The 18547-nt window shown below is 40.5% G+C and overlaps 1 protein-coding gene across 21 annotated transcripts in view; it reads right to left on the bottom strand.

The window, feature by feature from the left end:
* The window catches only part of col13a1 (collagen, type XIII, alpha 1), a 127558-nt gene that overhangs the window by 54865 nt on the left and 54146 nt on the right, over positions 1–18547 (bottom strand). For 17 of the 21 annotated variants that reach the window (XM_037123572.1, XM_037123570.1, XM_037123583.1 and 14 more), the window contains exons 4-8: positions 16085–16111; positions 10326–10361; positions 8481–8507; positions 2687–2737; positions 1426–1461 (exon numbers count right to left, since the gene is read on the bottom strand). In XM_037123572.1, the coding sequence (XP_036979467.1) occupies positions 1426–1461; positions 2687–2737; positions 8481–8507; positions 10326–10361; positions 16085–16111 (177 nt within the window). The remainder of the gene's footprint in view (positions 1–1425; positions 1462–2686; positions 2738–8480; positions 8508–10325; positions 10362–16084; positions 16112–18547) is intronic. The other 4 variants (XM_037123576.1, XM_037123579.1, XM_037123578.1 and 1 more) reach the window with 4 other exon arrangements.

Raw genomic sequence — 18547 nt, 5'->3', positions numbered from 1 at the left:
TGTGTTTGTATGTGTAGATCAATTAAAAATGTTGGGAAAGTTACTTTTAGGTTCATTTAGCTCTGATTCAGAATTATCATAGCATCTCACAGGGGTTTAAAAAAGTCAGTCATCAGGATCTCTTAACTTTGGTTACAGGTGGCATATTGGGAATAGTTCTGAGCAACTTTTTTGGTGGGTTTAAAGTAAAGTAATTTCTTGCCTGGCAGCTGTCAGTGGTCCACTGCAGGCTATACTGCAGCAATACTAGACATTCAAACATAATTTACAAATCCTCTGGCTATTTAAAGGTCCAGTATGACTGAGCAGCACTAAGTGAGGGAGTAAGCAAAGACAAACAGTTGTTCAGTCTAACACCAAGCATGATTTTTCCAGAGAAAGTGAAGGTTGAATTATAGCAAAAGGTAGGCACCTCTGCTATTACACAACCTTTACAAGAAGAGACATTGTTTTCCCTGGTCACCATCCCAAGCTAACAGTGGAACAACTGGAAGAACTGTGGAAACTCTGTTCTACTCTGACTTTTCACGGCTCTGAAATCAGGGGTTCTAGTTCAAACTGGGATCCTTATGGTTGGTTTTGGCTTTGGCTAATAGACGACAAAAGAAGCACCAACAATAATACCACAGGGAAAAACTAGAGGGGAGAAAAAGTTGTCTTTTTAACAAATTCTATGAGTGCCAAAGTGATGGAAATGTTTGGTAATTATGTAATAGCTATTCAGGACAGTTCTGGATCAGGGAACAGTCCATGATCAGGGAACAGAGAACAGGGATCAGGCTACATTACAAATGTCTTGTCTTTAGCCTTGTAGCTCTGCTCCAAAACAGAATCTGGGCTTTGTCAGTAGGCTGTGTTCACATCATGACACAATGATCAGGCAGAAAAAACTTAAATATAATAAAATGATAAATGTTATGCTTAGCTGAAAATATTGTTCAGCAGAATCTATGTGATAAAAAATACAAAAGTTGATAAGTGACTGAAGAAATCATGGATTTTCTAATACCAATTCACACAATGGAACGCAAACAGAAGGCATTTTTTTATTCTGTTTACCAAAGATATTACTACTAACTGACTAATTATGTCATAAAGATGTAATAATTAGTAACTGGTTACCTGTCATTGGAGAGCTGAGTAAGCAATAGTTAGAAACAGTTCATTTAGGAGGTAATCATAATTCAAAATTATAATTCATTATCCATCAGTTCTCAGTAATTTGCAGTCTCCTGTCACTTTATATCCAGCCATGAGTTTTTCACAAACAACTAGTCACGTAGTGAAGTAACAAGTTGTTCTTAGTAATGAATAATTATACACTTTGCTGTCAAAAAAAGGTACAATCTGAAAATTCCCAGCTTTTACACATATTACCAACACATCATTTACAGTGCACACCCAGACAGCAGGGTCAAGACTTACTGGAAATCCTGGAAAGCCTCTCGTTCCAGGTTGTCCCTAAAGAGAAGCAGAAAACAATCAGTGTGTTTGTTTTACCTTTGAAAGACTCACATAAAAATCAGTTGGAAGCAGCTCAATGAAACGATATATATTTTGACACAAGGACTGATACTGAGGATTCCAGGGACTCTATGAAGCATGTGTGAGTGAACAGGAGAACAAAGAGCTCTAATCTGTTAAAGATGCATGACTGAGGAGAGAAGTTGACCTGTAAGCGTGAGTGTGAGTGTATGTCGATAAGTAAGCCAACATAGTCTGATGGTGGCTTGTTTGAGTTTTTCTACCCTGCTTCTCACACTAGTACAAGACAGAAAAAGAGTAAGGGGCACATAAAGATTAAGAGGAGGACAATGAAAAGATGAGGATGACTAATGAAACAGGTTGTCAGGAAGCAGTGCCTCTCAAGATCTAGATTTTGAACATCTGCATGCATTTAATAAGTTACTGGACATAATATACGTATCACTGCGATATGACTCCTTTGCAGTCAATAGACGAGCTGTTACATTGAAAACCATTCTTGAAATGCAAAATATCTTTCACGCTCATTCAAACAACCGATGAATTGATAATGTTGTGCAGAAGTCAAAGGTCTTGGCTAGTCTGAGCTCTCATTTCCTCTCCTCTTCCTCACCGCTCTGTTGAATTAACTCCTTTGGAGGTCATGACAGGAGTCTCCATGTCAATCTCACCTGCTGTGGTAAGCTAGCTCCTCAGTGTTTCTGACTGACTGGGACTTGGCTCCTACTTCACAGAGCTTCCTCCAAACCCTGTTATTTATCAAAAATGCCTTTTGGTATGCCTTGAAAATGTATGTAACTTATGAGACCATATTGTAGCTAAAAGCTAAAGGAAACCTTTTTATTCAGCCTCCTAAGACATTCAGTTTATAAGAGACGCTCCATTAAAACCTGGTGGCTGGACCGGGACAGGTTCCTCACTTTGCTACCTGATAAAACCAACATGATTGATGATCCAGTTCATGGCCAAATCACAGTTCCAGTCCTCTTGAACAATTGTTGCTTTTCCACAGTTTGTAAATCTACAGCATTATTCATTATGTCTAGTCATCAACTAAACCGAGAAGTCTGTTAAGAACCTGATGTGTGAAGCAGAGGTCAGCTAAAATTGTAGCTTGTAGAAGTTTTTGGTATGCAGGTAGGCAGCACTGATCTAAGATAAGACGTTTATGGAGCATAGGGAGAAGGACTTAGACACTTACAGGAGGTCCTCTTGGTCCAATGATAGACAGACCTGGCTCGCCCGGTGCTCCCTACAGACATACAAAGAAAAGATGAAAACATAACCAAAAGTTCAGAGAGAGGAGGGATTCACTTACTCTCCCAGTCACCTCTACGGATGTTATTATCACATTGATGCAGTCAGCTGAAGGTAATAGCAGCAGCAAACATCCACTAGCGATGTCAGCATAGCTGGTATACTTCCCCCACATACAGTAAATACCTCCAGCACCTTAGTGGACATGCAATAAAGTGTCAGACGTCTTGTGGAGTACTGCTCAGCTCTCTGGGCTCCAAGCTGAAGAGAGTAACCCTGATGATGTCATGGTGATGTCATCAGGGTTATCAGACTTCAGATTAATGAGCCTGCATCACAAGGTATAAGTTATGTAGTTTTAAAATATGTTGTCAAGAATAGAGTCTACTGTATTTCATGCTCAAGTGGCATTATGGGAAATGCTGAACTCTGAACTGAGCTACACATTGGGTAAAAGTGAAGATATCTTAGCCTCTACTACACCGGTTCTTAGTTTATCATAAGTCCCCAGACTTTCTGAATGCATTCTGATTCATTGAAGGAGTGGCTGTAAGTGTGGCTGTATACAGGAATCTGGCTGTTTGGGCAAATAAACACATGTGAGAAAACTTGCAAAACTGGTGAACACACCATTAAACAACCACCAATGCTGATAAATCAAAAAAGTCTTGGTCGCCTACTTCATTCCTCACTCTCTGACTCTCTCCTGGAAGTTATTGTGACAGGTGACCTAATGAAACTGTTACTTTCAGTAAACCTGTGGATGTCTATGGTCTGGACATTGGTGAAAACGTTTCGGATGATACCAAGTGCTGTATCGTAGGCAACTGGACATGTTTCAGTTGCCTACGATATAGCACTTAGAATTACCATGACCCGGATGACCTTCATCAACATGTTGGGATAATGTCATCATGGCAAATTACAAAGGTCCATTCGTTTGCAGACATTGAAGAAATATTGAAATTGAAGAGATATGAAGAAATCTTGACATATTTGCATCACCTGCTCCTGCCCTCTCCGGCTGCCTATCTGCCAGTACAGCGAGGACGTACAAAAAGAGTGTGACATAACTGATAGCCTTCCTCTGTTTTTGACTCCCAAGACAATTTGCTGTTGATCAATGGTACACACTGATGTATCAACCAAAGCTAAAGAATTGCCACTGTGTGGAAGATCTCTGATTGCCACCATTCCATCTTTCCATAATTTCTTTATTTTGTTCCATAATGTTGCTTGAATTTGTGTTGTTAAACATGCTCATATCCCTCAAAAATGCTCAAATTGAATCTGATATCAGGATCGTCCTTCATTACTTGACAGTGTGACTCAGAAGGTCAGCAGGGCTGTTCAAACAGTGGTGCCTCTCTGGGCTTTAGATTCCACTCAGAATAACTAATCTGCAATTAGTCAGCAGTGACCTGTGCAGACTCTGACACAATCCCACTGTGCAGACCAAACTGGCCCAACTCATATCTCATGACATATCTCAGTCCAAGTCATCCATCAAGACAAATGTGATTCTAAATATCTCTGAACAAATTTCTACTCAGAAAAGTCAAGAGTGCGTTTGACGGCAGATGCATTACTCATGAAGCAAAAGGCTAAGGTAATGATAGAAAGGGAGGCTTATGTAATGTGAGGCAGTTTTAACTTACTTCCTTGGTTTTCTACATCTTAAGTGGATTAGACAAGTGAAGGTCTACAGATGCACTTGTGCACAGATTGGATTACTTGGGTTGTACGAGGTCAGGGTAACAAGGCAAAGTTAGAATCACAACTAAAACCAGAACCCACCAAGAACAAATACACACACATCAAATCAACTACTATGGAATCACAAGCAAACAAAACTATACAGATCTCATTTCCTTCGAAATTACATTTTCTCTAGCCTGTAAAGAGTGAAACGTCTGTCTGCTGTGGTTCTTTTGCTATTTTTTGTGTTTGCAAAACCAGTCCATCATGTCATTCTGTTTTTTCTTTCAGCCAGGTTCAGTTTGCCAGTCGCTCTCCCTCAAAAAGAACACAGGAGCCATTTGTTTGAAGAATTCAGTGTTTTGGAAAAGCTTGTCTTCATGTATTCTCCTTGTGCCTGCCTTGCTCCTCCTTTCCAAGGGAAGATGCTTACTCTTAAGACACGATCTAAGGCCAAGTCTGCTGAGTATACAATTCCTGGATTTCTTGATAGTCCTTCCTGGCAGCCACTGTGAGAGACTAACCACACACAAGACAAATCCCAATACCACTATAACTATATGTTCCCTGCCTAGAAAGGAAAAGGAAGCCAATAGATTATTTTTGAATGGTGATCTGTACAGTGATCCTGCAACTGCACTGTCTGGCTCTGTGCTTGCAGTCTGGGTCTGTTCAAGCTAAACAATGACCACACTTATCACTGTGGTGTGACAGTCAAAAACGAGTGTTTCCTCTTTCATTGCAGGTGCCATACATCACAAATCACATTGTATTTCATGAGAACAACCCTGTAAATCTGCTTTGTGTGGCTTTGATGCAGCTGATAGATGTAGATGTTATGATTGCTTTACCAAATGCTTCAACTTCAGATCCAACAGACCTTTTTTTTTGCCCACCTGAGGGCAGCAGAACACTGCAACGCACACATATTGTTAAAGGGAGCATCTTAGCAAACTCGCATCTCTGTACACATCCTGCAGGCACAGACATATACCATCATTTCATATGAGAGGTGTTTCTGTCCAGCATATAAATGTATGTCTAACATGTGTTATCTGTTTAGCTCTGATTTGGTCTCCACCAACTTCTGAAAAAAGAAACATTTTCTTCACCAACTATTTCCTCTCTTGTCTGTCTGCTAAGCACTGGGCAGATGCTACTGCTGGGAAGAACACATCACAGGAATGACATTTGCTGGTTGGACAACAAAAACACTTGTGTAAAAGCTCTGTGGAGGTTGTTGCAGATTTACACAATAAGCTACAGTTTAGTCAGTGTTAATATAGAAAAAAAAATAACAAGTGCAGCTGATTTTTCTCAGAATTTCTCAGTATTTGGGGAATATGGTCAGTTAGGACAAGGGAGGAAGTCTTTGTCAGCAAGTTCTTAAAAGGTGCCCAGTGGATTGTGTTTCAATTTATATCCAATAAGCCTATCACAGCAACATTCTCTCAAACTGATCTTATAACAATCTTAAACTTGTGTTCATAGAAAAAAAAAGAAAAAGTAACCCATTCAAATCTGCTGTCACCTGTGCTAACAATGAAAGTCACTTCAGCATAAATGCGGTGTGGCTGATGAGAATAGGTCATGTTGTGCTGTGTGCATATATTTTGGCACATGCCTAACAATTGCAGAAATGCCCAGAAAAAAAGGCTGTGAGATGAAGCAGAACTTGAGCAGTAGTGAAACTGATGAAGTCTTCAACTGTAAACAAAGTTTACATGTGATATTCCAGAGTGTCAGTAGGTAACATTAGTGATGGATGAAATGAAATGAAACGGTTTGACATAAACACAAGTTAACATAAATGCAAGTTAACAAACGTCTTCATGGTGAAGACAGCTGTAGGACAGGAAGAGGCAGTGATCTCGCCAGTAAAACTGAGGAATTACCAGTGACCAGCAGGTGGGAGCACACAATCTGAACTAATGGATATACATCAGGGCTCATATTCACAAAGACTTTTATCTTAAGGTTAGGACCAAAAAAACTAAAAGTTTTTATGTAGCAGTTGTTTCTTTAAAGAAATTCATAAAGCTGCTGAGACCTACTTTTATCTATGAAAACACTGAACTCCTAAACTAGAAGTAACTCTCTGTTGCTATGCATGACGTCATTTTATAAGGACGCACTTAGAAGCTCCAGCAAGGGCTCCGGTGCGATTGACCCGGGGGATAATGTCAGTAAAATTGAGTTAAAACACAGAGTTTGCTTATCCTTTGCGAATGCGCCACATGAAACACAGACGTGTTGGGATAATTTCTAAATCACTTGAGGTCCCCAGGTAATACTAGTCCCGTGTGAAGAGCTGCATTTTCCCCATAGCCAAATACCAGAGTGCTGCCAAACATTTTAACTCTGGCGTTATTGGATTGCTTCGGTTGGTTCCTTTTAGCCTTAAGATTCTTTGTGAATACAGGCCCAGATGTTCCCCATGCTTTAGCTTATTAAGATCTCTTGTTTAACTTTTTTTTTTTTTTTTTAAACTAAGATAATAACTTACTTAAATGACAGACCTAGCTTTAAAGGGAGCCCATTAAGATCTCCTACACACACTTGGAACAGAACGGTGCAGGAGTATTCAGTTGATTGCCATCTGCAACCACACTTCAGAGTCCACTAAATCCTTGTACTACACCCTTCAGTTTTACTAAGTTCCTTTTCTATGATGAGCTCAAAATCAACCTTCAACAACCTGCAGCAGATATCACATCCTCTTTGCGAGTACAGTTCATCACGCTGATGTGAGTAAAAGTGATCATTTTGATTTTGCTGTACTGCTGACATTGGCAGGTCTACTGCATGTTCACGCTCTCTGTTGACACACTTCATGATGCCAACTGGGAGATATCACAGCCTAAAATATAATGTGTCACATCGCCTCAGCTAAGTGTTCCCCTCTCATTTTGTCAGTTTCTGTTCTGCGCTTCCTGTATGTTATTTTGTTTCTCACAGTGTTGTCTCTGTTCCAGGTCCGCCACCTCCCGTCCCTGTGTCCTTCCTCCTGTGTGATCACCTGCCCTGATGTGTTTCACCTGTGTCTCATTGTCTCACCTCCTGTGTGCTTACGTAGTCTGTCTCCCCCACCTTCTTTGCCAGTTCGTCTTAGATTGTCTAGCATTCCAGCATTATTTTTCCTTGAGCTCCTAGTGTATTCTGGTTTCCTGACTTTTGCCCGTGTTCCTCGACTCTGCCTCTGCCTGACCCTTTGTGTTATTGTTTGTCTGTCTGGACTGATCACCTGTGTGCCGAACCCTTTTTGATTAAAACACCTTCTCTGAGATCTGCGTCCTGCGTTTTGAGTCCACCCTCTGTACGTTCCCAACAATTTATCTTCATGTAATTTCTACCATGAGGCTTAAGGCTCAATTTTTCCTCTCCCAGCTGGCAGCTCATATTTATGGTAACTTCAACATGTCATAGAGCTAAGATTTAACTGTTGCAATATGCACCAGCAATAACATTTATTTATCTGAATCTATAACTCGACTCATTCTGAGTTCTCTTTGAGATTGTTCTCATGTACTCTGTGGTGGCCTCCATAAATGTCTCTCCATTTTCTTTGGGGAGTCTTAAATTAGACCTTTCTAGACACATATGTGACAAATTGTTACTATTGTGTTTCATGGTGTAAAAAGTTCAGGTAATTCAACCAGGGTGGGAAACCATTTACAGAATGTGATCCTCTTCCTGTCTGAAAATACAGACTTGAGTCTTTGATTTAAATCACATGCTATCTGTGCGCACAATGCACTGCACAGCTCTGCACGTCTAACCACCAACACCACCCACAGTCACTTTAAAGCAATGTCTCAAAACAAAACCTATTTAAATGTAGCTGTTTCTTTTGAGACTATTCTTCCTTGCACTGATACAAGCAACATACATGGAGACAAGCAGACAGGGTTGGCCACAGATGATCAAAGTAACATAGGACACCAAACAGAAGCCAGGATATTGTAGTTATCAAGTGGTTGGAAATAGCTACATTTTGTATGTACAGTAATCCTGCTGATGGCACATGCTCCTAAACTTACCTTCTCCCCTGCTTGTCCTTTTAAGCCCTGGGATCAGTCACAGCAGACACAGTCACATGCAAAACGTGTGAAGAGGAGAAAGACATAAGAGAGAGAGGAACCAGTGTTAGAGACATGGAGGGGGTTCAGGGCATGCAGCATCCTCAGGACTAATGGTGGTGAAAGAGCTAAGGGGAACTAACTGGAAGCTAAAGGCCTCAGTGTGCTTCAAATGAAGTCCTCATCAGATCATCTTACAATGTCTGAAAACTCTTTTCTGATCGTACAATCATGACTCCAACTATTCAACTCAGCTAGTTTTGTACCCTTCAAAAAGATCATTTCACATTCATGGCAGTTTCATGCAAAAGAGAGCTCTTGTATAGACTTTAGATGTGGTCTGATGGCATTTTATAGAACCGTGCTGAGGTGGAGTAAATGCAGCATCAAAATGTACTTTTCTAACAGACATCGGATTCAACATTTTGCTCGAGGGTTAAAAAAGCCACTTCACTTCACTTGTTCCTTTGAGAAGGAGCATAAGGGAAACACGGCTTTATGATGGGGGTACAGTTTGACTGGCAAGGCACTTCACCAATACTGGCTTGTCTTTTAAAAGATTAGAGTTCTCACCTCCACCTTGCAAAATACAGCAGCTTGGTCAGTGGCCTTGAGCTGTCTGAACATCTGGCTTTAATGTGAAAGTGTGCAATCAGCATTCAGTCCTGCATCAAATGACTCGGCGGTAGTCACAGCTGTGTATCAGCTTCAGCTCCGATCGACACCCAAGTAAACACACTATATTCTCCCCATTTCAGGCGCTATGCTACGCAAAGAATTTAAGGACGCTGGCTTGTTAACTCTTCTACATCTGTCTCTGTTCATGCAGCACTCAAATATTGTTCAGTCGGCAATGAGTTTGAAATATAGACTGAAGTAAAATATACTTAAAAAATAACCACAGATAGTGTCTGCCATTACAAAGAGGCAAGATGTCTCACTCCTTAGCTGCTTGCAGTCTCCAAGGGGACAGTCTTGTTTACGAGTCATCCCAACACCCTGACGTCCCTGTGACTCTGACTTTTCTTTAGATCACTGCACCAGAAGGATGCCTCCAAAAATGAGAGTCATACATAAAAGCATATAGTGCCACCGATTAGGCGGCTGTATTTGATGCATTGGAGTGAGAGGCTAGCTGAAAGGCCATAGTGTCAGATGAGTAAAAAAATACATCTGTTGTTATTATCCACATGTGGCAGGGCACAATTTGCTTGAAACATGGCTGGATCCAACTGTTAATCACAAACCAAATGAATAATGTTATAATCCTGTAAATTACAGGCCATTGACAGCACAGTAATGAATGGAAGTAATAGCAAAGTAAAACAGATTACATTACATTACATACTACAGTCTGGATGGCCTGAGAAGTACATGAATGCCAATACATAACAACATCTACACCTAAAGAATAGATTAGATAAACAAATGACAGTTGTAAGGGAGCACTCTGGGGTTGATGTTGTTTCTGTACATATAGGAATATGGCTCATAGCTAGTATCACTGTACTTACTAAAATATGAATTTATGCATCCATTGCTCCATTGATGTCCTAATGCTTATGATTCACATCTGCCTGCCTGTCTTTGAATAAGCGCAGTAGTTTTCTGTTAGGCTGGTCCTTAACTACACTCTCATTTTGTAACACTTGATGAAGTTCAACAAGTTCTCCTGGCTAATAATGTAACTGCAGATTGACGTCTGTGCTTCCATTAGAACTGAGATGTAGCTAATGTCACCTGCTATGTCATAATGATGGTAACACGTACTTTAGTGTGCTTGATGGACAAACTCAAGTCACTCACCATTCTCCCAGGAATTCCCATACTTCCTTTGTCACCCTATTGACCAATGCAAATTCAGAAGGAACAGGATCAACAAGAAGGTTAGCCTGAAAACTGAACTGAACTCTTAAAGGGATACCTCATCATGCAGACTTATAGGTCAGTGTAGGTCAAGACACTGCATGAATCCTATCTCAACCAATTTGAAAGAATGAAACATTTCAAGAACAGAAGTTGCTACACATCAATAACATTGATTTGTTAGCATTGTTAGAAAAGATTAGTGGGCCTTATGGATGCCAATGTTGAGAAATACCAAGTACACAGGTTGAATAAACCCTAATGCCATGGTATCCATTTAAAGGAGAGAATTGTTTGTGTTGATGGTTCAGTCAGTTAGCCATGCCATGACATGCCTAATGCTAAGACTAGAAACAAACATGCAATGATTTTGTGATAGGAAGAACAAACACCTTTGATGCACAACCCAATGTATGTGAACATCAACTATTCCATACATAATTTGAAGTGGTTAGTGGCCCTGACCAAAATGCTTCTCTGAAAATTCAAAACCCTGCTTCCTAACACTATGAACTACCCAGATGACCATACACTGGACTGCTTTCAAAATAACTCTGATGAGGCTATCTATTCCTGAAGCCTTTTGATGCACTCTGATCTTAGCAGCTCTACCAGTGTCTGAGAATCTGGGCTGGCAATGCTGTGGTGATGACAGCTGTTTGAAGACTCACTGCAGCAGGAAGCCATGGAAGGAAAGAGGGTGGTAGAGCCCTGCTCTGTAAGTCATAATGTCCACCTGTGTTTAGGAGCCCTCACCTCGGAGGACACAATGAATGAATGAGATGACTGGGTTGACTTTTGAGAGGATCTGGGGACAGATCGAGATCCCAATTTTGTGCACAAACAAAGCTTTTGTTATGTCCACATGCTGACTAAATTGATGTTGCCATAGGCTTGCTGAACTGTATTTTTTTTAATAAGGGTGTCTTTGATTTTTTTCGAGTGTACCATGTTAAAACCACATAGCAGCCTGATCCCAGGGTAGGGTTGCTGTTCACACCACTAGCACAGGAGCTTTAGGTTGCTGGGTGAATGAGCCTTTCAGGTGTGGCTACCCAGCAGGGAACACTGGCAAGAATTAACACCAGATTGAACCCCAAAGCCGTGCTCAGTAGCCAGTTTGATGACAAGGATTACAGTACAGTGGTGATTTATGGTAGGGCTGGGCGATATTGTCAAAAGTGTGATCACGATATGTTTTTTAAATTGTCATCAATCAATATATATTTAACAATAATAATTATGTTGAATTTACAGGCTCCAAAACAAACCAGAAGGTTAATTATGGTAAAATACATGTATTTATTGTCAGATACTAGACATTCAACAGAACCAACCAATCAAATGGCTTTATGTTAAACACTGAATAAATACAGTTATAAAATAGTACAACAACTTGCTTGTTTCAAACATGTCTCAAATATTTTAGAGGTAGTATACTGAACTGAACATTGATTAAAGAAAATAAAATAAAAAGGCAAATGTTGAGGATGATTATGCTACTGTATGATGTGAATATTGCACATTGTTGAGCGTGCAGGTAGTTGTTCAGTTCAGCTTCATTAGCCTCCAGTTCTGTAAGACCTGATGTGGTTTGGACGCGCAACCAGACCACATATCATCTCTGAGCTGCTCCTCCACCTTTACCGTCCACTCTGCGTACAGCTGAGTGATTGATGTTGCCAGTGTACTTAGCATCTGTGACCATCATTAGCTTCTTGAAGCCCTGTTTTTAACCTGTGCCTATAAGCATCATATCTTTAACGGTGCAATGTGTAATTGCGCTTACTGTGTTTGTATCGCTTTGGTTTATTCTCAGTGGAGTAGTGGTCTGTTGGCTACTTGCAGGGAGACTAATGCTAGCATGATAGTGCCAACTCATGATTTCGGAGTACTGTTTGAGATGACTGGCCACAATAGACCATTGTCATGAAGACTGATGACCTATGTTGATTTATTTCACTTCCACACAAAGACTTTACATAGACTTACATTCATTTCCTGAAAATGTATCCTAACCTGACCCACAATTCAAATAATGACACTGTTTTTTTATCCCATATTGGCCAAGCTTCCCCCAAGTAACTCATCTTTAAAATGTGTCAAACAGCAAAAACACACACACACACACACACACACACACACACACACACACACACACACACACACACACACACACACACACACACACACACACACAACAAACAGGACAAACACACTGCAGTCAAAAGGCTTTACGCAGGTCTTAAGTCTGTGATCTTGAGTTGTCTGAGGGTTATTTCCAGCCTTAATAAGCCTCAGCTTGTCTAAGGCCAAACACACACACACCACCAGTATAAGCAGTCCAGTCCCCAGAATAAAATGTTGACATTTCATATTTCTGCAAACCACTGATATCTTCAAATGTGTATTCAATATTAGTAACTTTAGCATACCGACATTTCTACAACATTTTATATTTCCTATATGTGTGACTTTCATGTCCAGAGGTAGAGTTGATCATGGCAGTTATGATATCCAGGCCAAAGACCAGCGTTGAAGATGGTGTTTCAACAGTGGTATAAGTACTGGACATCTATGGCACTATATTTATTGTTTACATCGGAGCAGATAGGCAGATATCTGGCATTAATTTGATCGCTTATGAGGGAATTATTCATTTTTTAAATTGCAGGGTGCTATCCCTAGAGTTAGTGGGAATTAGGAACACTATCATCTGTGAGTTTTGTCTGCCAGCATGTGGGGAAATGTGTGTGTGTGTGTGTGTGTGTGTGTGTGTGTGTGTGTGTGTGTGTGTGTGTGTGTGTGTCTGTGTGTGAGGAGAGAGGGGAAGAATGTGTTATGATCCATCCATCATATCAGTGGAATCCAAACCGTCTGGTTATAAAGACCTACGGTATAATGTCGCATTCCGAAATAACCACATTCTGCAGAAAACACGGCTCCCTGATTGTCAGTTCTTAAAGGTCCTCTTTCCAAAAACCACATCCTCCCACCCTCATTCATTCAAAGACCGCTGCTGATTTAATTTCCCACTGCTTGACGTGTGTAATCAATCACAAATCCTGGATGAAATCTCTTCCTCGCTTTGACACAAAATGTCAGCGAAACTCCTGCAAAGGGACCAAACATGTGGCCAGTCTCTGCTGGAGACTGTTTATGGACCTGTTGCAAAAGTGAGCTTGTCAGAAAATATAAATGGTTTTCTGGTTTTAACTGGCAACCAAGGACAAAGGTCAGATACTAGTTTGCCACCTGTTGTCATGATAGGAACCATGTGGGTTTGACATGTTGAGAGCACTGCTTCAGCAGAAAGAGGATGAAAGTGGCAGATGGAAGAGAAAGGATGCACAGAGATGGCCAAACAGAAGCAGACTAGGAGGTTTTAGAAGCATTATGTTCAGGGTGTAGCAGAAATAGGCAGTGGATTTTAATGAAACAACTAAGAGGCCATGGCATAATCCAGCCAGCTCAAGGTGTTATGAATAGACTGTGCTGAGGTTGTAAAGCCATAAGCACTCCACTGCTGTACTGACATCTTACAGTGTTGAATGAATCACAAAGGTTTGCTGGATGTTAAAGTGCAGATCATTCAAGTCAATTAAAAAATACATTATCAAAAAAGAAGTTTGCATCGGCAAATGTGTTCTGTAGGAAACATAATCCTGCCAAGATAACATTTGTATTTACATGACAAGGAAGCTTTTACTCACTTTAACTTTAAATGTTATAAACACTGCCTGTTGAAGCTATTTGGGAGAAAGATAGTGGATTGTTGAGTTTCATTTACAGATAATCAACTATGGACACAGCCCTAAGCAACATTACATGCTATATTACACATTGTGTTATTCAATTATCTCTCTTTGATTCATGTTGAGAGAGTTGAGAGCTGTAGTAATGAGTCCTAAAAGCCAGAAATCAGTCAGCATTTTTGCACTACCGTTTCCCTCGTCTCAAAGTCAATGTGTTTTCAGTTAAATGTCTGAAATAAGGTGTGCTTTGTTCAATTTGTTCACAACACAAAATCCATTATTAAATGTCCCACAGTTTAATTATAAAGCTCCTCCGTGTGTTAAAAATGGTTAGCTAACAAGTGTGTAAATGAGACGACACAGCAAACATCGGGATGAACATGGACACTCATCTACTGACTAGTCTGTCTTCACAGGCCCATTTTAGTTACATACTATTCTAACTCTGACTTTACAACTTATACACTGATCAGTTTGTAGAAAAGTCTATATAGTATAGTTTAGATGCTTAGTGGTGGTGACGTTTAAGTTATGTGTTCACAGTGTAGTCCATTTACAGCCTAACATTAGTTTGCAAAATGCAAAATCCAATTAAATAATCCCACCGAGAGAACCAGGGAGAAGCTACAAATATACATCGTCCCTGCAGCTATTCATAATATACATACATTTTATTTAAAGAGCTAAGGTATGCTACAAAACTACTTAACCCACTGTAGCTTTAACACCCAGAAACATCTAATGTACAAAAAAAAAACACTCATTATTTTAGGCTATTTATAAAATGACTGAGACTCAAACTCGCAGTGCATTTACATACACTTATGTCAGGCTACTTAAAAGGGAACATGTTTTTTTGAAGTTCTGAAAATAAGTTGGCTACCATTGGTCAATACTCCCACACACTGACATCATCAGGTCATCTGACTGAAGGTGAGTGGGATGGAACTGCAAGCAGGGAAACAACAGTGTGCTTCAATATGATAACATTTGCCACCATTAGCTACTTGTCATACCAGACCACGGCTCTAATAAGGGAAATCTGGACAGAGCATTGGAGGCACGGCCCCATTAATTCCAAAGCATTATTTTCAGTGGCACATGAGGTCCCACCTCCTGGGCATTAAATTATGCAGATCTTTCACATCACTTCTGCATGTGCGGCCCATGGATATGTGCAGCAGAAACTTCCACTGGCCAGGTGGTTAACGACTAAATTAGCCCTCTGCTAACTTGAATGAGGAAAAAAATGATCTAATGGTGCACCTCTTCTAGAAATTCCAAATGTTATCAGACCAAATTAATCAAACATGTCGTGTCCTCACTATTTAACAGCCATTTTTTCACAATGTAAGCTTAAGTTTGAGCTTAAGTGTCTATCATGTGATGCTGTGATTACATGGTTTGGCCATTATGACGATGTGGTATCAAAGCCAGAGCTCGTCCAAGGGGCTTGTACCAGATCTAGTTAGTCTGTGTGACATTGGTAGTGTCATAACTTCTTCATCAGTTTCTACTAGATTCTCAATGACTCAGTCATTTTACCAGGCAATATGTATCTCAAGTTTGCAGTTTATAAGTCAGCAAATGAGCTACTAAGTAAGACTAGGTCAGATAGACTATTCCACAGCCTCACTTTAATCAACAGAGCAAGTTTGTATGTTTCCTCCAAAACAAATTCAACAAAGCAAATTAGTAGGATATTTGGTTGGAGCCAGAGTTATTTCAAGATATTGAATGAAACAACCAGACAGTGATGGCTTTCATCTGATAACTACAGCTGTATATATTTAATTCCACTGTGTCAGCAATCAGTGAAAACATTAGAAAATCCAAATATAGACAACAAGAACTCAGGTGGAGAGATCATTACTGCAGGGATAATTATACATGCAAATACTATATATATAAACACACAAAGACACAAGTTAAAAAGACAGTTACCGGAAAGCCTGCTCGTCCAGGAGGACCCTGAAAAAGGGGTGAGAGAGAATTGGTACAAAACGGAAAGAGAACATTTTACAGGTAAAGTCCACATAATGAAAGCAAACTGCACTGAACTAGGACAGAATAAAATGTATGAATATTCTTTATTTTGGCCATCACAGCTCAGTGACACAGAGAGAGCATGCCTCTTTAAAAAATGGTAAACAGTCAGTGAATCACATGACAACATGACAAGATGTTTCCGAACATTTAAGAACATTTCTTCAGTTACTCACAAAGACTCATGCAAAGAGAACACATGCTGAAAGTCCTTCTGTTTCTGTTATTCAAAACTCCTACCTGACCTCACCCATCTCAAGTACCTTGCTAATGCGGATGTGACATGTTAGGATGGTGGCCTCCATCAAAAGCAAAACAAAAGGAGCTAGAATACAATGGCTTTCAGTAATGTTCAGGTTCTGAGAACCAGAACAGGAACACTGTCAAAAGTCAAGTGTATTTTGTGTTCATTGAGAGGGAAACACAAATCAATGCTCCTTGTGTGAGCAGCACTTACACAAAGGATGGAATGCTAATTGGTTGGAAGTCGTGTGAGGAACTCACAGGAACTCTTGACATTTTCCAAAAATCTGCTGAGACATTGAGACTTTGCCAAGAGGAATGATAACTGCCTCCTCTTGAATACTAGCATCAATATTTCTCCATGAGGAGGCCAGTGGGAGTGCTGCACCTCCCAGAGAGAGAGAGGAAGAGTGTGTGTTTGTGTGTCAAGTCATTTCATCAGTAATCCTGGGTGGAAAGAACATATAATAATGATGTGAGTCCTCGCTTACTGGCTCTGATGAATGAATATACTGCACACACCTTGTGTAAGCTGAGTAAGCACCAACATGCATCTCTGACAAGAGACCAGCCATCAGAGTACTGACATACCAAGACATCATCAGAGCTTCTCATAACACTCCCACAGTACAATCCGCTATGCTGCTTGTGTTTTTGACAGTTCTGATTTTGTTTCTATTGCGAGCTGCAGGTATATTCCTCACCTGTGTCCTATGTCAGTTTGTCAGCAGGATTGCACAAAAACTACTAAACTGCTTGACATGTCAACTTGGATGGATGGTCTCAGCCCAGAACAATGGGCTGAGACCCCATAAAACTTCAAAAATGTATTTCAGTAAATGTAGTACACATAATTACATTCCTTCACTGGTGTAGACTGAATACAAGAGCCAGGTGAGAACAAGTAAAACTTTATTGATTTAAGAAGCAAAGCCACAATCTTGTTTTCTCTTTTGGACGGCTTTTAATTTTATAGTCTGTCCTCTTCTGACAGTCAGTATGGCCAGTGTGAACATGCTGCGTGTAAATGCCTGCCTGTCAGCTACTGGGTCTTCAGGGGCTGTCTGCAGGGGGCAGAGGTCACCCTCATCAGGAAGGAACCCTTCACTTGAATTACACAGCAACTTTATAAAACATGTGGCTTCCATTTGGCAAAGTGCTGCTGAATGAATAGCAAACAGAGGGGGTGGGGTGGTATATAATGTCCCCTGGGTCCCCTCCTCTGCTCAGTAAGAAGTCAGTTGGGATGTATAGGAGAGACGGTTGATTTACCGATTGCTTATTAGTGTTATTTTACCCAGTAGCTGAGTTTGGTGTTACCCTAAAACTGAACTTCACACATCACCATCACCTGCTGATGGTCAGTGAATACGGCCACCTACTTGTGTTAGATTGAAGATTTGTTTCATTTGTTTCACATTGTGTTTTGCATCTGTGTTTTTTGACAGACAGCTCATGTATGACCCTGACGCTCTCTGCTTCAGCTTAATAACAGTCAGAGGCTGCGATGAGACCTGTGAAGAGTCCATATATTTTGTGTTTTCTACAGAACAGCAACAAGCCAGTTTCAATGGATGTGCAAAAGGAGGTATTTCATATCATCCTGGGAGTGTTGGGACCTAACCACATGATTCCAACAATGGAGCAGCCTGCATGTAGACCAAAGCCTAATGCGGCCTCCTTGCCTTTAGAAAGCTTGGTAAACAAAGGAAAGTACACTGACCAATGCCCAGTAGGTGGCCACGATTGTTACAGTTCCCTGACTATGAAAAACTCTGATCTCCAACTGTCGCAGATCGCACCTCAACATATCATTAGTTCCTCGCAACGACCGTATACATGGTGAAGATAAAAACAGCTGCACGCCCATTCCACCGCAGTTTTATTGTAACTTGCTGCAAGAAGCATCAGCTTTCGTCTGCATAGCCGTTAATAAAAGGGGCACAGAAATGTTTGGATTTTACCTGCCTAGGCCACAGTCTTTAACCTTGCTGGGTGGGTCAAGACTATCTCGTATTTACTAAACACATTCCGGACCCAGAGGAGAGCTGTGGAACCCCAGCATCTCATCCCTGCAGAGGGAATTCCCCTAGAAAAACACCAATTTTGCCCTGTTTC

The sequence above is a fragment of the Acanthopagrus latus genome, chromosome 15 (assembly GCF_904848185.1).
Source record: "Acanthopagrus latus isolate v.2019 chromosome 15, fAcaLat1.1, whole genome shotgun sequence".
Lineage (NCBI taxonomy): Eukaryota > Metazoa > Chordata > Actinopteri > Spariformes > Sparidae > Acanthopagrus > Acanthopagrus latus.
Note: the sequence above shows the minus strand (reverse complement) of the source record. Positions and strands in the feature narration are given on the sequence as shown.